General features: G+C 34.7%; 1 protein-coding gene across 1 annotated transcript in view; it reads right to left on the minus strand.

The window, feature by feature from the left end:
* Positions 1-25,844, minus strand: part of FSHR (follicle stimulating hormone receptor) — a 54,131-nt gene that overhangs the window by 11,950 nt on the left and 16,337 nt on the right. The window contains exons 2-4 of the mRNA XM_053459670.1: positions 10,143-10,214; positions 5,354-5,428; positions 877-951 (exon numbers count right to left, since the gene is read on the minus strand). Of these exons, the coding sequence (XP_053315645.1) occupies positions 877-951; positions 5,354-5,428; positions 10,143-10,214 (222 nt within the window). The remainder of the gene's footprint in view (positions 1-876; positions 952-5,353; positions 5,429-10,142; positions 10,215-25,844) is intronic.

Here is a 25,844-nt window from a genome sequence, read left to right on the forward strand (position 1 = left end):
ATTATCAGTGTATGTCTGATGTATCTGTTTCCTAGAAACCTTCTAATGAAATGTCCCTTATTACTAAGAGCATTAATATTAGAATTACGAAAAGCCCTGGGCATTGTAATTATGATATCCATGGGCTAGCATTTAAATTCATAATGCTATCTGACTAAATAATTCACTGCATTTCACAATCAAGAGAGAATATTAAATATGCTTAGATCTTTGGGATTTTGTGAATGTGTGTTTATTTTAGGGAACTGGTTTAAACATACATTCTACACATATGGCAAATGAAACATATGCTTGAACTTCACTCTTCTTAGTGCCGACTGAGCTGTACAAGGGCAAGACGGAAGATGAAAAGGTGGCCCTGGCACTTTAAGACCAGCAGCCACCAAATGAAATTAACTTTGGGTTCACGATCTAACTTTCATCTTTCTCCATTGATTTCAAATGTTATTACCAGCAATATATGATATCTAAGCAGGGGTAGTAATAGAGAAAATATCATAGTCATAAAGTATTTACTAGACCCATAAAATGCATTACAATGTTTGTCAAGCTGAATAAAAACACAGTAACAGATCTAATTTAATACTATACTGATACTAAAAGTCAGTTTTGTTTCTTCAATATTACTTTATTGAATCTTCTAGAAAATACATAGCAGACAGATAATCTGTTATAAGGCAACTCTGTCTGTCTATCTATGATATAACTATGATTATTATATGAGATTAACCAATAAGATGCCATTTTTTTCTTTGTGTATTTTGTAATGATTAATACACTGAAAAGGGGATTTTCTTATCATTGATCCAAAATAAAGTAATAATAAAAAAAAATAAGATTATCTTATTTTCTGTGATAACTGTTGAAATTTCTTACAAATACTTGAGATTTGGAAGGTTCTGGAAAGCCTCTCGATCAATGCTTACAAGATTGTTTGCTTTTTCAATTCTTCTGCAAAGAAAATAAAATCCAGACAGATTATTATAGCCTCATAAATTGGTCAATAAATTAGTGGAAGTGGCTACATTTTACTTAATTGGCTCAAATGCTCAATTCTGGTTTCTGATATTTACATTCTAAGACATACAGATAAGTATAAGCACTCTTGTAACTACAGTTGCAGCAGTCGCAGGAATGGACGCATAAGTAGCTGTGAGCGAGGCATGGCTCGCTCTCTTAGCTTGGTGATGGGAGCAGGAGGTAGACAGAAAGGGGGAAGAGTCTATTAAAATCTCACCCCAAGGACTTGCAATTGATACACGGTCTTTTCATGTTAAATTCAGCAAGTACCAAGGTATGCTTGCAGGAACTTTATGTGGGCATCTTAAATTGTGTTTTTCTTTTTTTAAAGAATTTAAATAGTGTAGGAAATCAGCCAATAATCATGTATGTAAAAGTAATTTATTACTACTGTGTTTTTTCTTTCACAATATCAAAACACTCTGAGGCCAATTTACGTACGGTTAGTAAGTTTGCGAGTGCATACAAGTGTCTGAGACCTTAAAAAGTTCAAAATGGTAATGAGGCACATGTCCTCACCTGAAAAAAACCTAAACAGATCATCACTGAATGGTACCTGAAAAGGTTATGGAAAATAGTGAAAAATAATACCTGAAAAGGTAATGGAGTGCTAAAGGGGAGCACAGTAATTTTCACTGTCTGCCCTCCTGGCACTTAAAGTGGATATCATCATCCTCCTCAGCTAGGGGCTTGGCGGTGGGGACTAATTCCAACTCATCCCTATCAAGTTGGCTTTGATGGATTTGTGAGTTGGGTTTTTGTCCAACTTCTATATTTTTAACTAACACACATAAATATGGAATTTAGTGAATAGATCCTATTTTGTTCTTCATTAGCAGTATGGTCGGTTTATAGACGATTTAAACAGACACACAGGGTTCATCAAAACCTGATCCATTTCTTATCTGATCATACATAGACAAAACTGTCTTTGCCTTGGTAAATGTGGTCGACAGACATAAAGCACAATTGATATAGCCATTTTAGTTCCAAGAACATCTATTGGTTAAAGGTTATTAATTATAGGGCCAAAGGTGTTATATAGATTTTAAGGGAACAGCAAATTTACACTGTTATACAGGCTGTACACTCACTACTTTACATTGTAGACGAGTGTCATCTCTTGAGTGTTGTCACATGAAAAGATATAATAAAATATTTACCAAAATGTGAGGGGTGTACTCACTTTTGTGACATACTGTGTGTATATATATATATATATATATAAGAGAGAGAGAGGTCTTGTTTGTAGAAGAATAAGTGGCCCAAGCGTTAAGAGGTCTCTTCTTTCAATGAAAAGGATATGTCTAAGGTACTGAAAACGTACAAGAATGTTTCTTTTTTCTCTGTTGGTCCAATAAAAGGTATCACTTAGGAGTAAATACTCCATAGACATAAAACACGTAAGGAATGACACATATAGTTCAGGGTATCTGAGACCTCTCTTTATTTGACTGTATTGTTAGTACTTTACAGGTTTAGACCAGCGCCTCTGCGACCAGTATATATGTTAGATGATATTTGTAGCAAGTAATTATAAACTCAATGTTCATTGTACCACTAAGTAAATCGTTGGTTTGATATAAGCTGGATAATATGCTGGCAGAAGAAAAACAAAGTTAATACTATAGACAACAAACTAGAAAACAATGTGCAATGTCAGTGAGCAGTTGCTAAGGCCAGTAAGGTATTGTCATGTATAAAAAGTGGCATCAATTTGCAGGATAACTATATAATTTTGCCCCTTTATAAATCAATGGTAAGACCGCACCTTGAATATGATGTGCAATTTTGGGCACCTTTTCTAAAGAAGGATATTATTGCAAAGGTGCAGAGGCGGGCTACAAAATTAATAAAAGGAATGGAGCAATATAGTTATGAAGAAAGGTAACTAATTTAAATCTGTTTAGTTTAGAAAAACGTCGCCTCAGAGGGGATATGATAACGTTATATAAATATATTCGGGGCCAGTACAAACCATTGTGTGGAAATCTGTTCATAAACAGGACTATGCATAGGACACGTGGTCATGCGTTTAGACTGGAAGAAAGGAGATTTAGTCTAAAGCAGAGGAAAGGGTTTTTTACAGTAAGGACAATAAGGATGTGGAATTCTCTGCCTGCAGAGGTAGTTTTATCAGAGTCTGTACAGACGTTTAAACAACAAACTTTTTTTTTGCCTTCTTTTGGATCAACAGCAAGAAATAAACAGATATGGGAAAGGCTGAACTTGATGGATGCATGTCTTTTTTCAGCCTATCTAACTATGTAACTATGTACGTTTTTGTGCAACTACACAGCCAATGTCTTAATTGACGTTAACTTTAGTAGTGATCCGTCATGACCACTTATGCCTGCGGAGTCATTTTGGATTTAGATGCTATTGACTGCAATGTGAAGCAAGATGTAGTACACTTGACACATCATGCTTTCTTTCTCGATCCCTGAAAGATTTATAGAAGAGGGCAGACAGCTAAATGATCTCAAGGGTCTCAATTAGCTTGAAGTTTCTCAGAATTTGACCCATAGGCCAAAGAACGTTATTCCTTTTCTTGGTAATAATAAACCTATTATTTGCCCACATGTAGTTAAACTTCTTAACTACATGTCAACTTCCATAAATAGAAATATTAGAAATATTATATATGTACATAGTGCTATTCCAAATACTTAAATTAACATTCATCTATAGAGTTGTACCCATATATTTCACAAATGCAGATCCTATCAAATGGCCAAACTGTCAAGTGAGTCCATAGCTCAGGTTGAATATTCAGTTTTATTGACCCTGTTCTGGTCTGTTCTTGGTGAGCATCTCATCCTCTTTTTGTGTGGCATTTCACCCTTTGTGGATCTCTTGGGATTCACCCCAAGTGTAAAGGTGAGCCCAGACATGAACCTCCTTGCTCTCTCATGCCAAGAGGGATACAAACCGTACCCCACTGACGAGGCAGAAACATGCATCTGGGGTTGTTGGTTCCCTCGTGCAGAGAAAATACATCCACATTTCATTTCTGGACAGCCCTTTTGAGTGGGATCATTTCCTCTGTAATGGCACAAAAGAGCTACAATTTGAGATACTCCCAAGCAGGGACACACCGTAGGACAGGCTTAGAAGCGGCTGTCTCTTTTTGGTGACAATCTTATCCTCTTTTTTGTATGTCCCCAATGATCTAAACAATATTTATTGAAGGGTTCTTGTGTGATATGTCTTTGGAATGGCCCAGTTGCTCGATTGCAGAATATGAGCGATTGACTATGCGCAGTAAATGTTTTGTTAAGTGAGACGGTTTATCATTAGAAGTGACAGTCTCAAAATACCAATCAGCAATTCACAGTAGAAAAAACTAACCAATCAATTATTATTATCCAATCATCTATGCAAGGAAGAAGAAGATTGTAAAATATGTATGAATTTGTATGGTATCAAAGCCTTGGTTGAAGGCCATTAGTAGACTTACTGCATCGACATGCTGCGGCATGTACTCACTTTGATGCCTGATTGAACCTTCAATATGAAATTAAGCTAAAATGATTTTGCTAACTACACCAGCTTTTCATTTACGTCTAAACTCATCTTCCTCTTTTATGAGCAAATTTCAAAGTGGGATATAAAGCAAATTGAAATGACATGCAATAGTTCTTCAGTCTTCGTTGTGTGATGTAGAATCATCCTCTGTAGCGTGGAACCTTATTAATTAAAAAAAAAAATCTCTATAGACATTATACTAAAAATGCCCTAAAATGAATAATTCCACTATTATTATAGAAAACAAACAACATAATGGAGTGAAATAATAAGGGAGAGTATTTTGCCACACCAACTCCACCACCCACTTCTCTCCTATTTCATACTCACTAGAGTCTGTGGCTAAACAAACCATTATCTTTGGCAAGATCTGCCCCTTCATGAAGTCGCTCTGGGTATTATTCCTTGGAAAGTTCCTTGGTATGTATATGTACAAAAAGATACATACATGCATGCAAACTGGATGTGTACAGTTAAAAGTCATTTAACAGTAGAATGTATGGCACCAAAGCTGACTCAAAAATGCCATTTCCATGTCCTGTTCTGCCTATCTGCCTACAATACTTATATATTTATATATATGTATGTATAGGTATATATATATATATATATATATATATATATATATATATATATATACATTTTAATTTTTAAGGAAGCTCATGAATAAAAACACATATAGTTTATGTAAGGGTATGGGTGACCTTTTTTTGTTCTTGACCTGAATTTCTATTTATTATAGCAATAACTTTGGTATTGAAATAAAGAGCTATTGCAAAGTTGATGAAATCCTAAATTTACTTACATTTCTTGTAATTGAGGCGTGTTGGCGAACACATTGCCTTCTATCGATTTCAAAACATCATTTTGAGAAATTTCTCTGCAGGACAAAATTAGATGATACATATTGAATTATGGATTTTGCACATACACAAATATTTCCACAGCAGCTATGTTTCAAAAGAATATAATCTCACTGTACAATGAAACTAAATGAAATAGGATCCTTCGTTCAGCTAAATATAGATTTGCAATTATTTTTCTGTATTGTTTTGAATACAAAAACTTTGAAAGTCTCTAAGAAGTAAAGGTGTTGCATGGTTTTTTTCATATCAAATAGAGTTTGTCTGCCTGTCTCCATACCGTGCTGATTTCAAAAGGTTAACTTTGGTGCCAACTTATCTAGCTTAATTGCAATTATTAAGACAAAGCGTGAAACATCTGCATCCTATATGCAATCTCTGACACTTGTGAGATATCCCTATAAATTCCTAGACCTTGCTTGGAAACAAGCTTGCTTGGAAAAGTAGCTGCAGTGGCCTCACCCCAAGTGGACTCTCCCTATGTGGTCAGATAAGAGTTACACTGGTCTCTTACTAAGTGGTCAGATAAGAGTTATACTGGAGTCAAACTGGAGTCAAACTGGAGGGAAAACATAGGGAACTGCAACACCATCTCCCTGTGAAATCGGCAGCCATCACCCTAATCAAGCCATCTGAACGACCAACAACCTCTACAGACAATATGGACCCTATCAACTTATCCCCATCCAAGCAGTCCTCTCCTGTTGTTTCGCTTTCCCCTCAATCACAGACTCCTTTTGTACCAGTTTGTTATTGTGTGTGATTTTAATTTATTCCTCGGATTGTAACAGTGCTGGCACCATACAAAATTTTTTAATTGTTTGAGTGTCACTCTGGGATACTGGAATGCCCCTTTAACACACCATCCTGCTAACACACCATCCCCTAGAGTATATAGAGTCATGTGTTATTAACACAACAATAAATATGAATAGAAAAATATTAAAATATATGAAACTGAATAAAAGAAAATGTAGTGATCAATTATGCTAACTAAAATTATATTTCTATTTGGTATAAAAGGAAGAAAACAATTCAGTTGCTTCCTCTTAGTGGCAATGTGATTATTTTACATGTGAATATTCCAATTCACTAACAAGAATTACCATAGCAACATATTCTGTAATTAATTCCCAACTGATACTAGTTCATAAGTTCTGAGCATTAGTCCCCGGAGTACAACGAAGATGTCAGACACATTGATTTGCTTATCTCTCTGGCATGTATAGCATAAGTGAGTCCAATAAAAGAAAATATTCTGCTTGTTGCAAGAATATATAAGGCGTAGCGGAAATACATTTTTTCAGTATCATGTTTAATTCCTGTTGAATGACTGACTTGGGTTCCATCAGGACACTGCAGTTATCATATGCACTTTAATACATATGATAGCTGAAAGGTATCTTTAGATTTCAGTTGTGTTCCATTTGCACGTATTATTGTGCTGGAGATGTTTTTTGCTTAACACACCTGTCACATATTAGTGAAGGCTGCTGATGGGAGTCTGTTCAGATCCCCCGGCTCCTGCGTGCAAAGCAATCCTAGTGCTAGTTTTTTTTTTTCACGCCACTGATGTGTGAGGTTTCTCTGACCATGAATGATCATGTATGTTGTTCCTCATCTATATTTGCACAGGACTGCCAAGGACTGATGTTCTTCCCAATGGCACACCTAGAACATGGACACTCCTATAACGTCCTTGCGGTCCTCACACATCTTACAAAGAATAAAGTGCTAGAATAAAAAGTCATATCTCTGCACCTTAGGGTGAAGCCTTGTGGGAAACTGCAAGGAAGCAAATGAAAAGCTATATTCCAGAATATACAGATAGTTGCTCCTAATTCAAAAACATGCAGAAGCAGTTAGATGTGGCCCCCATGCCTGACTACTCATCAAGTTTTAGAGAATGCAAAATGACACAGTTGGAATTAAATGGACACTCCAGTTATCATATGCACTTTCATTGATATGATATATGTTATGTCCCTTTAACTTTACATGGTGTCCTCCTTGTAAATACATGGGGAAATCTGCAGAATCTCCCTACATGATCCTTTCCACACCGCAGCTACTTTCCACGTGGTTGATGTGTTTTGCTGAACACATTTTCTGAGAACTTCCTCGGAAACCTTTGTGTGTCAGGGGGTTAATGAGACTCCACATGGGCATGCACAGAAACTGTTGATTTTAATGGACATGCTTTCTTGCCACTTATTGGCGGCCTCAAGCAGCCAGTCACTGATAAGAATCATTGGACCATGAAGGAGGAGGGAAGTTGTAACTTCTCCCTTAGGTAAGTGCATTATTTGACCCTTTGAAGAATGTTTATTAAAGTGCTCATGAAGTACTTTAATATGCATTCTTGTTTGGTGAGGCTGTCAGGGACATTAAACTGTCTCTTTAAATTTATATGAAGTAACAATATGAAAAATGTTGCCTAAATAAGTAATGTGCAAATTTACTACAGCCGCGGTTTTTTATTAGTCATAGTGTGTTCGCCTCACACCTGCTACCCCTATGGTCTTATTGACACTCACACATATAAAATGCACATGGAGTCTGGCCAGTCCATAATGAAACATGAATAATAAAGCTTGAATATGGCTTGTCAGCAACATCGTATTATAGTATAACACTGTTCTTCCAAAAAGTTATATAAACCCCCCTCCTTGCAGTATTATTGTACATCTGCATGTATCTGGCAGAAAAGCAAACTTCAAGGTCTCTCCCACAGATCTGTCCTCTACTGCAAAAAAAGAAACCAAGCCAAAAGCCAGGTGTTGTTAAACTGGAAAAAGTAAGAATGTACAGATAAAAGCACGCTCTCTGTCCTGCTTAAATAAAAGCTAAATTTCAGCACACATTATTAAATATATTTCTCATTTTCTACAGAGAAAGGAAATTGGATATCACACATAACCCAGCAAGAATCAATAACACGAAAATATAAAAAGACAACAAAATATAACTATTATCAATCTATTGTGCTTTGAAATTATGCTATATGCCACTTATGTGGTACATGTTGTCCAGAGATTTATTTCCAATTTTGCATGAACTTAATGGGATGTTGGGGACAATGGCATAGTATAGCAACCTTTGGCACACTAGAGGTTGTGTACTTTAATCACCATTATGCATGTTTTGGTATTATAGCTTAGCACTCCTTAGTATACAATGAGCCAGATATAGATATGATACAGTGCAGCTCACAGTGGGAATAAGCATATACTGAGCCTGATTTATGCAGCATTAATTCCATTACTATATATTGAGCCAGACACTGCTAGTTATACTGAATAACTCCTATCATTATACATTGAGCCAGATAAAAGTAGTACAGCATAACTCCCATCATTTTATAGCAAGCCAGACACTGATGATGGCACAGGATAACTTACATCAATAAATAGTAATCCACACATGGAAGGTGGTACAGCATAACTCCTATTATTATATAGCAAGCCAGACACAATCGGTAGTAAAACTTGACTCCTATCATTATATAGTGAGCCAACCATGAAAAATGTTGCAGATCCCATCCCCTTGAACTTCCTGCTGGACACCATTGTCAAGGGATTGTACAGCATGCTTGCTCTTTGGGCCTGAGTCCCCATCATAACTTCGCTGACCAAAACCATGCCCACATCCATTATGTTATATCATGAATAATACATTCAGTCTCTTATGCTCTCTCTCAGGCACATTCTTTCACACTGTTATTCATGCTTTCTCATAATCTCTCTTGCAATGTCTTCCTACTTTCTCCACTGACTGTTTCCCTGTCCCTGTCTCCTTTCAAGCAGTTCCACTTATTCAGTTGTCTCTTCTTGTTCTTTTGTCTTCTGTCTTCTGCTTTTCATCTGCTTTTCTGTAACCCTTGCACCCGCCATCGGCACCTCACAAGGTAACTCAAATAGACACTGGAACATCATTGTTCACACATACTTTCTCTCACACACACTTACACGTGCACATCCCTGCTCACACATACACAGTTATACTCACACACAAATAAACATTAACGCTCACACATCCATGCTTAAACCCACACACATTTATGCTCACACATACACGTCCAACGCTCACACACAAACACACATCCATGCTCATATATACACATACACATATATGCCCACATACACACACATCCATGCTCATACACACATAGATGTTCACTCACAAACACACATCAATGCTCACACACACAAGCCCTGTTAGCTCAAATACACACTGGCACAAATATTTTCACACACTCTAGATGTTGTTTTGGCCATTTGCACAAGTCTTCCATGCTGAATTAGGTTATGTAGTTCTCATTTAAAAATAAATCTTTGTATGATTAAATAATTAACTAAAATACATAAACAATAATACCAGATGCCAGAGGAATTTACAATTCCTATATAGTTTGATGCTTACTTTTAAGCACAATGTGTTCAGTGGTCTAAACTCCGGGAGTTGTTTAAGCTAGCTTTTTAAGCCATTTATCTATGAAAAACGTCTATATAATGTTTGATTGACCCATCTTAAACCGTTTTACATTTTACATTGAAATACTATTTGATATTTTACTTCATTTGACTTCATAGAGTATATGGGTGAATAATTAAGATTTGCACCCATTACTTTACTTAAGTAACACGTTTTGAATCAGTCTAGCTAATTATAAGAAATTAACAACATGTGCACATTTTAATAAGGTATTGCTAGAAATACAATGATACATACATTTTCTCAAGGTGTTCAAATCCAGAGAAAGCTCCTCTTGGTATAACTGTGACTTTTGTAAGCATAAATATTCTGTGGATAAAGCAGATAAAATGAAATGACATAAATAATCCACATATGCCAGTCTTACTGTAAACCTAAACATAAAGTGACTGGATTGCTAATGCTTTATAAAAGAAACCCCCTCTCAGTTTACAGAAGAAGAGCAGCCTCTTGATTGATCAGTAAATTTCCCAGGTTTATCACTTTGTAAACCCATCCATCATGCGACTGTCCTTCTGGAACATCCACAATTCATTGATGAATGCTGTCAGATTTCAATTTATAATTATTGTACAATATTTTGCACAGAGAGGGCGACGCTCAGCAGGACCACATAACTCGATGTTATGTGGCCCTGCGGCAAAATAGTAAAAATCTTAACCACATGAACAAGGCATGACCAGAGTCACTCTGGGGCATAATGTTCTGCGGTCGGAGGGTATTGTAGTCAATTGAAAAATGCTAATTGTTGCATTTAGAAGTCCATGAAAATGGTGTTAAAATAAATTTAAAAATTGACCTAATTGCCCTAGTCCTAGCTGTACTTTGAACTTAAAGCAAAACTTACATTTCTGTAGGCAATCTAAGAGGTAATTGAACTGGAACTAAAAGTGGTTTAGTGTTCGTTCTTCCAATTCTGAACATTTTAAAGCATACACCACACATACATTTATGGTATGTTCCTAATCTCTAGAGAATTTTAATTCACTTCTTAGAACATGCGGCTTACCATGACACCTGTGCAATGGATGTATACTTTATACTGACTATAAGGTCACCTTGACCAAGGACGTTAGATATGTATTACCTCACTTTCCCTATTCAGAAGGGCATCTGAATATTACTTATTCATAAAATATCAACATTCCACTAACTTTCTAACATAACTTCAAAAAGTAAAGCTTTACACACTCTTTGAAAAGTTTTAATCATTGGGCTTTTTAAAATGTTTTTTAAATGACTTGTAAATTCTTATGGTATATTGCAAACTACATTAATATAATACATGTTCAGAATTAATATTTAGACATGTATCTTTACTGTTGTTACACACAAACTTTTGATGGCATCTTGTCTGCCCTTTTAAATGATGTAAAGACTCCAACCTTAATCAGTCCTTGAGCTCATATTAGATTCGGGATAGATTTATGCATGTCCCGTGGATGTTTAAAATCTCTGATGTGTCAAATGCAATGTTCTGCTTCGTTTAGCAAAGCAACTTTCAATAATTCCATTTCACCTGGACTTGATCTAAACATTTCGCAGTGACATGTAAAATCCAGTCTCCATTTTTAAATTTAAATACTAAATCTAGCACAGACTCCTTCCTTGTTGGTTCTTCTACCAATTGTCTAAGGCACAATCCCTGTAAAGAATGTAGGATCTCTCTGCTCCTGGTTCACCCGACTGTGCGTTTTTTCCAATCTAGATCAGGGAGATTAAAATTCCCCATTATTTCATTAACATCTTAGTTATTTCTTCAGCTTGTAGGTGATCAAACTCTTCTACTTGCCTTGGGGAGAGTCTATAGATCACACCTATGCAGACAACAATCTGAAGTTACCCAAACTGCCAATAGGCTAACTTCCATGCCTTGTATGAGATTACCCTTTAAACTATTTTCTTTTACCTAAAGGGCAACCACTCCTACTTTTCTGTTTTCTCTTTTCTGTATGATAAGTGTCCTGATATGACAACATCCCAATCATCTTTCTTATTGCACCAGACCTCAGTCATCGCTACTTAATCCACATTCACGCTTACTACTATTGCAGCAATTTCAGGGATCTTATTCCCTAACCTGCCGGCATTTGTACACAATGTTCATATATGAAATGATGTTTGCCAATCAAATTATATCTATCATATCAGTAGTGGAGTATATGAGCTGAATTGTTTCTCTAATGTTCTTATGTCTTACAAAGAACACTTAAAACAAAAAATGGATACCAAATCACTAGTGTTTTCTCACACCATTAGGCTGTTCTTTTGTAAGCTTTCTCATTTTGCATACTGACACATCTCATTGTAGTCATAAAAGTGCCTTTGCATTTTTCGAACCTCCTAAAATCATTTTATAGTTTGAATTAGTCATGCCACCAACATAAAAGCTTTACGCATATTTTCTATGCAAGTGTATGGAATCCCAAATTAGTTTTATGTGAATAATGATGCTTCACAAAAATGCCAATGATAACAGCTCTCCTCTAATTGACAACCAAAATGTCTTTAAAGGTTACTAAAATGAAACTATTTATATTTTTGCTCTCTCTTTATTTCTTAGGGGAGAAAAGTGTTTGGGAAGTTCAAAAAATGTGCATATCCAGGACCATCTTTACCAGAGGGGAGTAGGGGCAGCTGCTCAAGGCCCAAACATCCTTCAGGGGCCCATTCACAGAAATCCCTTCCTGCCAATAGTCTTTCAATATTCAGACTAACCTCTGTAGATCGTGATTTTATCAAAGGCAGGGGAACTGAAAGAAATGTTAGCTTACACTGAGAATGTATTCTACGTCACTTAAATGGTTTGATCCATTGGAGCTTGTCTGGAGTCAACTTCTCTATGACAAGGAGAATGAGACCGTCTGCTTTTAGGTCCTTAAATAGAGTTGCGTGATGGGAAGTCTTTGATTGTACAAAATTTAACTTAAGTTGTAACTCTTTTGTGTTTGTATATATAATGTAATTTGTATGTATATATATATATATATATATATATATATATATATATATATATATCTGCATCTATTTGTGTGTCTGCATCTACTGCATGCACCTTTAGAATATCAAAGTATAAATTTGCCATATCATCTGCAGTGGGTTTCTGTATAAACCAGGGTCTTATGTGATCAAATGGACATGTTTGTCCAAATGAATACAATGTATATATGGGACCCAACAACAGAGGGTTGCCCAGGACTCCACAAAGAAAACGTAGAACCTGACCTTGTACATATCATCAGACACGTCTGTCAATTATCTGTCTTATCTAGGATGTTGGGAGAACATTTATGGCATCCTAGTGGGCTCAAAGAGCCAATGTAAGAGTAGAAAGGAAAGAGTGCCTGTACAAGCAGCTACAGGTTTGCCATGCCAGGTAGTATGGTGGTATATTTTTATATGTTAGATATACCGTATTTGCCCAATTATAACTCAAGCGGAAGTTGTCTACGCAAATCGCGTAGAGCTCTACACACTGCCCGGACTAAGCACTGGGGACTCGAAAGCACCGGTAAGTTTGGAGGAGGGAGGGGGAGGGAGTGTTAAATGGGGGGGCACAAGGCATTTCTGGAGGCAGAGTGCTCTGTGAAATGCCTTTTAACCCCCTTAATGCCACTCTGCCTCCAGAAATGCCTTTTAACCCTCTATATGCCACTCTGCCTCCTGAAATGCCTTATACCTCCCTATATGCCACTCTGCCCCATAATATGCCTTTTAACCCCCTGAATGCCAGAGTGGCATATAGGGGTATAAGGCAATTCTGGAGGCAGAGTGGCACATAGGGGGTCAAAAGGCATATCATGGGGCACAGTGGCATATAGAGGGTATAAGGCATTTCTGGGGCAGAGTGGCAAGCCTGGGGGCAGATCTGCAAAACTGGGGGGCAGGCTGAAAAAAAGGAAATAAAAACAAAATATTTTTCTCAATCATAGCTTTTATTAACAAACAATTGTTCACATAGTTTACATGAATTAACATTTACTGGTAAAACTTTTTTCCTATAGGGTCGTCTTATATTCAGGCTTTTTCTTTTTTTAATAAATTAATATTCAGATTTTGGGGGGTCGTCTTATAATCGAGCAAATATGGTACATTTAGTATGTTTAATATGGGCTACCCTCTTCAAGAAAACTATAGCTCTATTTTATTTTGAAATACTCATGTATTATTGTAATGTTTTACTGTAATGTATTACTGTATGTTTTAGTTCCATGTTAAATATTTACTTATTATAATGGAATTAGTAGACGCATTATTAAATCTACAGACACCAGACAAGCCAGAAGGCTTGTTTTCCCCTCAGAAATCTCATGGTGATGCCACAACCACAAGGGATTCTGGGTAGGCGCATGCAAATAAGGTAAATAAGAGTGTTTAATAATACTTCTACTACCCCCTTAATTTTAGTGGAAGGGTTTTCCATCACCTTTACCCACCATAACTTATGTAATGGTATAATGGAACTAAAATAGATAATTACAGGGCGCAGCTGAAATATAATTAGATTGATGGCTGACAGGTTAATTTAAATAAAATATGCCAAGATCAGGATTTCTGATGCCAGTAGTAATGTCGGCCACCACTGCCATTACATGTGTAATGACACTTATCTCACTTTTACTGTTTATGTCCTGCCTCACTCAATGTTTCAGGAAGTAAATAGTGTTACATCCTTTGTAATGTTAGTGAGTATATATTCAAAGTTTTCTCATTACCTCTGCAGGTAAAGTAGAGAGGCATACGTCCCAACTATCCAGATTCCTACGGGAGTGTCCAGATTTTGGGACATTGTCCCACTTTTGCAGGAAGTGAAGATCATGGGTTGGTCAGGGAGATCCTGGCCCAGAGAGCTGTAAAATTGATGACCATTTGGCCATCTCATGATGCTGTGAAGCTGAACGAGAGGTGACTCTCCGAGTAGGGTAGGTAGCACAAACCTGCCCTAGCCCCACCTTTTCATATCTCTGGTTCTACCCTTCCTCATTCACATGCTTGCTGTCAACACCTGCAATGTTTGGGCAGGATGGAAAAGTTACAGGGTGAATATGCCTGTAGAAAGCAACATTTACTTTTTGTCCAACTGTAGTTGGCCACATATCAGCTAAGAGCAGACGATGCCTATCAACAAACAGAAATGTATAAAAAAACATCCTGAAAGCACAATGTGGTATGAATTCATACATACATAAATGTTAATGTATCATTCATATTAGGTGTAATCACTGTAAAATCACTAGGGTGTGATACTTAGAGCTAGTGCTCTTAAATTCTATCATAAGTCATACTCATTGAAGTGGACAGGTCATTATTCAGAAATTCAGCGGTGAATTAACCATCAGTTGACAGCTCTGTGCAGGATAAATATGTATGTTATTATTATTAGAACCACTTAGAAGGCTTTATTGGTATCGCATGGTTTAGCCAAAAACGTCACAGTCAATCCTAGTGGCAGTGTGTAGAAGAGAACTGGAAAAGTACAAGTACAAGCAATTGTCAAGGAGTTACAGGGTTAGAATACTTGTTGCCCTTAGTGTGATTAACCACCCTTTCCTTAATGAGAACTCTAGAGAATCATCATGCTAGATAGCAGTACAGTGGGCTACATAGCAGGAGCTTTGCTTGCAATTCTTAATTAAAAGTCAGAAGTGCCTCGTTAAAGAGCTATATAAGTAGGTTTGATATCCATGATCCTGTTGCTTTGTAAATCCTAGGGTAAGAGAAATCTACTAGTTATTTTTTTACAAATAGACTATGTTATGTGCTATAAGTCATAGGCATATCATGGACAGGGTATAAGTGGTCAGTGGCTGGGGGAACGGGAAGGGTTTAGAGAATGACCAAATGCCCCTGACTTCACTAGACGCTAGAAAACTTCTTAGGAATATCCTAGGTAACCTAATATCATATTTTCAATTGCGCATACTAAGACAGTTCATCCTAATTCATAATAAAAGCACATTTGTTGCTTTTTGTACATTTAAAATTATCATTTTTAGAATAAATTATGTGCTCACTAATGCTTGTTCTCAATTTGAGGCATTTATTTTTCCATCTGCACTGCAAATGACAAAAAAGCATTCTATAATTTACAAATTGTATCTCTACTTTTTAGCATCTTTACTGCTAGGTTATACTTAACTTTTTTTTGGCTTTTTTTCTTGGTTAATGCAGACCTATATTTGTATACTAATATGCACAGAATAACAGCTGCAAAAGCATCACTTATAAGCATAAAGTATAACAAAAAATATTGTTTTAGATTTTCATATATTTTTTCATGCAAAATAAAATACAAGAATTATAGCCTACAAAAGTAACATAATTGGTGGCTATAAATTTGAAATATGGTACAATTTTCTGAAATATAAATAATGTGATTGTAGAATGGTAGTAGCTTTCCAACATCTCATTTGTTATGATATTGTAATATTAACAAATTTGCTCTGGCCTTTATTTGGAACATTTTCACATAGTAAAAATATTAAAAGCTTTATAAAATGTTTAACATTTTTTTATTCAACACATTAGTATTGTCTTTTTTTATAGTTACGTTTTAAGTAATGTATATATATTTATATATATATTTGTTTGGTTTACAGATGGCTTTGAGGATGAAGAGAAGTACCCTACATTATATAGGTATTAGAATTACATCTTAATCCCAGAAACCATCCTGATGGGCTTATTAAGGTGGAGTTGTGTTCCATTTTTTATCATGGAGGAGAAAAGTCAACTTTTGCCATATTGGTTAACCCCTTAATGACCATAAGATTTTTGACACCCTAATGATTGCATGCTAGGTGACCATTATGATATAATAATAACAAATCCTATGGTCTTTGGGATCGCCTTGAAGGTACTTGGGAGATCAGGCTATAAAAGGCAGCCTGAAGTCCTCGCTGTTAGTAGGAGCCTGCATTGCTGGCCAGATTAGACCAGTTACTTTTAAATAATTGCCAGCAGTGTCAGTGAAAAGATGATATAAAGCAAAGAGTTCCTAATAGGTCTATGCAGACCTTGCTGTAATTTTTGATTAGCCTTCTCCCTGCTGGATGATAAAGGTACTACAATCAGGAATCTAGTCCTATAGACCCTTGACTGCTGATCATAAATTAAAATGAACTATGTATTAATGTTTGAGACATGCTCTTTGGAACACTATTGCAATAGTATTTTTGTATTGTGTCAGGACAATATTTCTATACGGTATATATAAGCAAGCCTGTTTTATCTGTTTCTGTGCTTACATTTATATTCGTTGAGAATTATTTTTCAAACTCATAGATTTGTTATTCAAACTACAACATAAGCATTTTTACATTAAGTACAAAATGAGTCCTTGATGTTATCTGGTTAAGCCTTTACAGTAGACACTTTGTCAACAGAATAGCTTATGAAAGAAATGTAATTTCCTTTTCTTGGGTGTATTTATGTTCTTACTTTGATGATGAAATGGCAGTTTCAGCACAAGTAAAAACTAATGTATGTCTGCTGTATATCACTCAGATGAAGCAATCCATTGATGTGTTCTGTGGACATCAGAAGTTAAACGTTCTACAAGAGCCTCCAGGGAAAAATTACCTTATTATAACCATCTGAAATATATGAATTCATTTGAAACAGGTTTTTTTTTAATCTTTTTTTGAAAGTTTTACTATAATTTTAGAAGGAGAGAAACCACGATGACAGAATAGACCAAACATTGCTTATTTAGTTTCTAAACATACTTAATGGACTCAATATGTAGCACACAAAATTAATTTTATTTGTTTTTTTTATTTTTCCCCATAACACTTACTTTTCAAGTCTAAACAAAGATTCAAGTTTAATTTTAGGACATGCCCCATTTAATTAAAACAACGAACTGCTAATTTTCAAGGCCATATTTGGAAAATATTGCTGCTTTATTGTAGACATATTATATACATTATAATTAGTGTAGTATTTATTGAGATTAAACATAGATTTCTGAATTTAAAATGTAACTAAAGGCAACCTGTAAATGTCCTTATATTTTCTTTTTCATAATTTTAAAAATGAAAAATATAAAGGCATTGTATAGTAGAAGACAGAAAAGACTTTAATTATTGTTCACAATAAATACATAGATTAAATATATATGAATAGAATTTGTTAAGCTAAACACTCACCGTAGGGGCCTACAGCTACAGTCAAGGGCCGGGTGCGGAAATTGGCCTCGGGCCCCCCAACCTCAACAGCTGGTTTGTCCCATCATTTCCCCCAAACAACTTGTCTGTGCCTTCTTTGCCCCTTGCCCTCTTCCAATATACACTCTGGCACACATATGTAAATACTTTATACAAATTACACACACTCACTAATACACGTGTACACATCCATTCTAACACACATCTCGGCCCACTTACACATACATGCTCACACACAAACGCCTACACATCCATGCTCACACACACACAATTACACACCCATGCTCTCACACACAATTATATATCTGTACTCACACACACAATTGCACATCCAAGCTCATACAAACGCAATTACACATCCGTGCTCACACAAGCTTTCTCTCCAGCTGCTTGCACACTGTGAGAGGAACCTCGGTTTCACCACAGGGTCACGTGATGTAACCCTGATACATTCCTGTCTCCCTGTGCCAGTTTAAAATAGTTTCGAAAGGGCCCTTCCGACCTGGACTGGAATGGGAGAAGGGGATAACTACTACCTCTGTAGTTACGCCATTGGCTACAGTTCCCCTCTTCCTTCTCTGTGGTCTGATTGGCCGCTTAAAGTATCCACTCAGTGACAGGAAACCATTCCTATTAAATAGAATGTCTCATTAGAGCCCCACAAAATGTTCATTGACCAAGAGCTGGAGCAGACTGGTGTTTAAGTATATCGTGTATCAGAAAACACGTTGGTCTGAAACACATCCCCTCCACGCCAAATAGTTGGATGGTAGAGAAAGGCCCTCTAAACATGCGCTTTAAATTATCATGATCATCAAAGCGCATATGATGACTGGAGTCATAAAATGAATTGGAAAATGATAATAGTAACACTAATGTTAGTAGGACAATGACACAACTTGAAATAAACAAATATAATGAAGTTTCTTCATTAAATAACACACATTGACTTGACATGTATAGTTTTTATTTTGATAATTACTGTTTGTTATTTAAATTGAAATACACTCCTTGTAACTTATTGTATATTATGCTATCACTACTCTTGCTATTGTCTAGATAATTGGCTAAACTCCACCTGTACTTTTCCCCTGTTACATTACTTTGATCAAAGTTCTTCCTGTTCTGAGGTCACATAAATACAAAAACAAACCAGTGTCTTGGGGACGTGTGGTGGCTGGCTGCCATCATATCTTAACCATCTTCAACTTCCGCTGGAGTTATACATACCTATGTTCTTTATATTTCATTAGACCCAGGAACATATTGAAATATCAATATGTCTCTGCCACGTGTCTAGAGAAGGTCACAGCTCAAGCTTTGAGCAGTGAAACACCATGAGGCTAGGAAAAGGTGAAAAATATTAACTCTGAATTTACCCAATAAACACAGAGACTATGTTCATATATCGCTATGTTATATAAGCAACTTATACTCAACTCACAGTAACTTGACTGTTTGTGTTTAGACCCATTAAAAAAAAAACAGGTACTCCGGGATTCATTAACCCACGAGGAGGTGACATGAGATGAGTCTAATTTAGCCTGCTCTTAAAAATATAAATAATTTTGTTAATTTTTCTAACTAACTCTCTTAATGCACTTTAATTTTTTTTAGACAAACTATTTTTGATTAGATCGAGATATACCCCCATAATGAAATTTTTTTTTTTACATCTTAAAATAATTAATAGGATGCAGATATAATTTGGATGGTTTATAATTTCATATGTACTTTAATCATGCTCAGATGGGCTTATATACTATTATAAAGTATTGTTTGAAAAAGGAAAACCAAAAGAGAAGAGAAAAAAAAAAAAAAGGAAAAGGGGAAAGAAACATATATATGAAGTATTACGATATGCACTTTAACCTTCCTAAACCTTTTTAATTAATTTTCTTAATGCACTTTAATCTTCTTAGACAAAATATTCTTGTTTCGATCGGGATATATCCCCATAACGAAATGTTTTTTTTTTTTTTTTTTTTTTTTTTTTTTTTTAACGCACTTTAGAACAATTTATAGGATGCAGATATAATTTGGATGGTTTATAATTAATTATATGTACTTTAATCATGCTCAGATGGGCTAATATACTACTATAAAGTATTGTTTTGAAAAAAGAAAACCAAAAAAAAAAGAAATAAAGAAAAAGGGGGAAGGAAATACATATATGAAGTACTAAGATATGCACTTTAATCTGTTTAATCTTCCTAATTAATCTTCTTATTGCATCTAAATCTTTATAGATAAAATATTTTTGTTTAGATCGTGATTCATCCCCATAATGAATTATATATATTTTTTTTTTTTTTTTTTTTTTTTTTTTTTTTTTTTTTTTTTTTTCTTCCCTTGTGTGGGGTTATCAACTATAAAAATGGTTTAGACTGATATGGATATAGGATACTATAATATTTGCACAACAAAATGCACTCCAAAATAATTAATAGGATGCAGATATAATTTGGATCGTGATACAATATTACACATTAATGGGTGATACAGTATATATATAAATTATGTCTTATTGATTTGTTTTTTTTTTTTTTTTTTGTTTTTTTTTTGATTTCGCATCTTATTCATAGGATGCAGATACAATTTGGATGGTTTATAAGTTATTATATGCACTTTAATCATACCTAGACGGGTTTATAGACCACTATAAAGTATTGTTTGGAAAAAAGAGAAGAGGAAAGAGAGAAAAAAGAAAAAGAAAAAAAAAAAAAAGGGGGGGAAACTACACTTATACGAAGTATTATGATAAGCACTTTAATTTTCTTAATCTTTCGAATTAATTAATTTTCATAAGGCACTTTAACTTTTTTAGATAAACTATCTTTGATTAGATCGGGATAAACCCCCAAAATGAATATATATATATATATTCCTTTATGACACGTATCTCAAACTTTTATAGATAAATTATCATTTTGAATTGGAATAGAATATTATACTTTGACTTATATATATATATATATATTTTTTTTTTTCTCCATCTTCACTCTCTCTCTGATTTCCTTTTTCTCCCCTTTAATTCCCATCAAAATTATAAATAAGACAAATATGGGACTATTGTTTTGGGGGACGGCAGTTCACCCCGCCTAAGTTGCTCTATGGGAGCTTCAGAGAAAGTTCAGATTGTGTATTTCCACAATGTTCCTTTCTACTATGTGTTATATTCTATGTTTTTAGAGAGAGAATGTTCTTCTCTCTCTTATGTTGTTTTTTCCTTTCTTTGTTGTCATGATGATGGAAATCTTAGATTGCTCGATGGTCGTCTCTCTGGGGGGATCTCTTCTTTAATCTTACTTAAGTATGGTTAAATGTCTTTCAGCCAATGTCCAGGGTCTCAATTCACCGATAAAAAGAAAACGTGTATTTGATTTTTTGAGACGGGAGAAAATAGATATAGCTTTACTCCAAGAAACCCACTGGAGAAAAATTGATAACATTAGATGGGGAGGTAAATATTTCCCTAAAGTCTTTGATTCATCTTTAGAAAACAACAAAAAAAGAGGAGTTGCTGTAGCTTTTTCGTATAGATTAAAAGTAGAGACTAAATTTATTGATCAAGATTCTGAAGGACGTTTTTTGATTTGGGTCGGATCACTAAACGATGAAAAATACACTTTGGTAAATATCTATCGCCCCAACACAGAGCCAATTGGTGCTCTTTCTAAAATATTAGATAAAATTGAGAAGGTTAAACAGGGTGTTCTTTTGATTGCTGGAGATTTTAATTGTATCCAGGATTTAGAATTGGATAAAAAAGTTGCGCCTCATAAAAATCCTCACAGGAATTTAGTAAAAAATTCAAAAGTCTTTACTAATATGATTCAGAGAGCAAATCTCTATGATATTTGGAGAACTATGCATCCTGTAGAAAAAGATTATTCCCATTTTTCTAAAGTTCATCAAACCTATTCGAGAATAGATCTGATCTTTGGAGAGCACTCTTTGATCACACTAACTAAACATATTTCTATTAAAGATAATATTTGGTCTGACCACAGTCTGTTGATTTTAGAACTGAAAGACAAATATCCCAGACCTAGTAAAGTCTCCTGGCGTTTAGATGACTACTTACTGTATTCTAAAGATAATATAGAATTTATTTCTAGAATGACAAAATTTTTTTTCTTAGAAAATAACCCAGGTGACACAACTTTGTCAAATAGATGGAATGCTTATAAAGCTGTTATTAGAGGACATTTCATTAAAATTAAAAAAATAAATAAAGTTAAACAGGACAAAATTAGGTCGGATTTATATATTTCTTTGTATAAACTTTCCTCTCTAAACAAAATAAATCTGTCAAATGAATATATCAAACAAATAGGAGAAATCCGTAAATCTATCAATCAAATCGAATTAGAAAGAACTTTAAAAAATATGGAAAAAATGAGAATTCTTTTTTACCATAAAAATAATAGATCGGATAAATTAATGACTAACCAACTCAAAAGAAATCGTGCTAATAATAAAATAGATAAAATAGTAAGTGGAAACAATGTATATAGATCTCCAGATGATATTGCAGAAGCCTTTCGAAACTATTATAAGGAATTATACTCTTTACCTAAAAACTCTACGGAAGAAAATATAACAAAATATATATGTGAAACCGATATTCCAACTCTCTCCGAGAAACATAGGGCTAATTTAAATAGACCTATAGAGAAAATAGAATTAATTAAAGCTATAGACAATTTAGTAAAATATAAATCTCCGGGACCTGACGGGTTCACAAATTTTTTCTATAAAGTTTTTAAAGAGGAGATAACAGACCATCTTTTAGATACTTTTGCAGAGATTGCCCAGACAGGTCTTTGCCCCAACGAAATGCTACAAGCTAACATTATACCTATATTGAAACAAGGAAAGTCCCCAGAGCAAGTTATAAACTACAGACCGATATCGTTGATTAATGTAGACGTTAAATTATACTCGTCTGTTTTAGCAGAAAGATTAAAAAAAGTGCTTAATGAAATTGTCCATGCAGACCAGATCGGATTCGTTCCGGGAAGAGACTCTAGCAATAACATCAGACGCCTAATAGACACACTAGACTATGCAGAAAAGAAAAATCTCTCTTTGGTGACTCTCTCATTGGACGCTGAAAAGGCGTTCGATAGAGTTGGTTGGAACTATATGAGTAAAGTACTGATCTCATTCGGAATAACAGACTGGCTACATGGTGCAATTATGGCACTATATTCCTCTCCGACTGCTAGAGTCGTAGGAACTAACTTATGCTCGAATTGGTTTGAGTTGAAAAACGGAACTAGACAGGGATGTCCTCTTTCCCCAATTTTATACATATTATCTCTAGAACCGTTTGCCATTAATATTAGGAAAAACGAAAACATTAAGGGGCTCCACTTGAGAAATGGTGATCTAAAGATAGCTTTATATGCAGATGATGTGATAGTTACCTTGACAAATCCACTAGTTTCCATGGAAGCTTTTATGCAAGAAGTTAATAAATACAGCTATGTCTCCAATTATAAATTAAACTGGGATAAGACTGTTGCTCACTTTATCAATATTGATAAACAAAAAACAGAGATAATTCAACAGAATTTCCAAATTATAGAAACTAGAGAAGAATATACATATTTAGGTATTAAAATTCCTAGACAAATTAATACAATTATGGAGACTAACTTTTTACAATTGCTAAAACAAACCAACAAACTATTAAAAGAGTGGAAACACTTGGAATTCACATGGTGGGGCCGCATTAACATCATTAAATCTTACATTCTACCTAAATGGATATATCTCTTTCGAATGATACCACTCACTATTCCCCCTAGTTGGTTAGCAATACTCCAAACAAACTTCCAAAATTTTGTTTGGAAAGGTACCAGACCAAGAATTGGTAAAAGTATATTAACCCTTAAAACTTCGAGGGGAGGTACAGGTTTTCCCTTGATCAAACAATACTACGAGGCTAGCCTACTGTTGCATATAGCTAAGACCCAATCATATAGTTACTTAGATCAAGGATGGTTTAAAATTGAATCTGAGGTTTGCGGGAGGAAGAATTTGAATTCTATTATATGGCAGATTAAATACTCTGAAACAAATAAGATCACTAAAGCGGAAAATATGATTCTAACTAAAATAATTCCAGCATGGTATGTAATAAGGAAAAAGTTGGGTCTAAAGGACAAATTAATTAAATCTTTGAAAATACATATACTTGAATCCGTTATTGAAGATATTACACTTACAGAGTGGGAACAAGCTGGAATTGTTTTCTTAGAAGATTTATTAATAGAGGAGAGGATTATGCCTTTTATAACTTTAAATCTCCAATATAATCTTCCTAATAGAAATATTTTCAAATATTTTAGGATAAAAAATTGTCTAAAAAACCACCTGGACTTTTCTGGGGGAGAATTAAAAGACGAATTTGCTAAAATTTTTCAAAAACCTGATGCTAAAAAGGTATACGCCAAGTGTGTTAATTGTATTACTTTAAAAGATTCCCCATCACCATCAAATGTCAATATTTTGAAGTGGGAGAAAGATTTGAATACTCTGATACTAGCAGAAGATTGGCATTCAACATTTATCAAATTTACTAAATGGGTCCACGATCTATCTCTTGTTGAAGCACATTATAAACTTATTAATAGGTGGTATTATGTACCTACCACTCTAGCGCGGATGTATCCCAATATAAGTAATATCTGTTGGCGCTGTGAGGATTCCTGTGGTTCATATTTACATATTTGGTGGGGATGTAAAAAATTGATAACATTCTGGGATAGAGTTATAAAATATTTGAAAACTGTAGCTAACATTAGTATTCCTAACACTCCTACATCAGTTTTATTACATTTAGCTTGGCCCACAATGTCCCAATCGAAAATGGCTCTAGCAATCCACAGTTGTGTGGCAGTAAAAAAAATTATTGCTAGAGAATGGAAACAGAATGCGGATTTTGAATGGACTAAATTTAAGGGACAATTAGAACTTCAACTAAAAATGGAATTAGGAGTGTCTAGAAATAACTCTACATCATTAAAAAAACATAAGATCTGGGAAAGCTGTTTGAATATGATTTTATAACATCTAGTTTTTTTTTTTTTTTTTTTTTATAATAATTAGCCCCTGGACAAATTGACTGAAATAATTTCCCCCCAGAGAGAGAAAAAGTTAATTCTTAACGACCAACGAGTAAAACTGCATTTATTTATTTATTTCCTGTTTTTTCCATCAACATAATTTGTTATATGTTCTTATAATTCATGGGTATGGTAGTAAAGTTAAGATACTTGGAAATACTGTAAGATTAAGAGCTTTATCTACTCTATATGTTATAGTACTTACTTAGGGTTATTCCCTGTAAATACCCATGTATGATGAATTTTTAGTAATTTTCTATGTAATATTTGTATGTTTTATTGTCCTTTATTTTTCTAGTATTGTATTGTCTTGTCTACAAAATTTAATAAAGAATATTAAAAAAAAAAAAAAAATATAAATAAAAATATATAAATAGTAATACAACAGACAAGTGTTTCCCCTCTTACCCCACCCTTTATGTATTATAAAGCCAGCCTATGCCCCCTATTTAAAAAAAACCCATTGTTGATAGATAGGTTGAATGGTTCTTATCATCTTTCAGATTCTATGTTTCTAGTTTGTAATTGCATCCAACAATAATTGAAGGAAAGGAGCTTGCTGATGGTGATGATGACAAAAGTTTATCAACTCCCAGAATAGTGTAAATCAGTCGCAAGGATACCAGTCATTC

The sequence above is a fragment of the Spea bombifrons genome, chromosome 3 (genome assembly GCF_027358695.1).
Source record: "Spea bombifrons isolate aSpeBom1 chromosome 3, aSpeBom1.2.pri, whole genome shotgun sequence".
NCBI lineage: Eukaryota > Metazoa > Chordata > Amphibia > Anura > Pelobatidae > Spea > Spea bombifrons.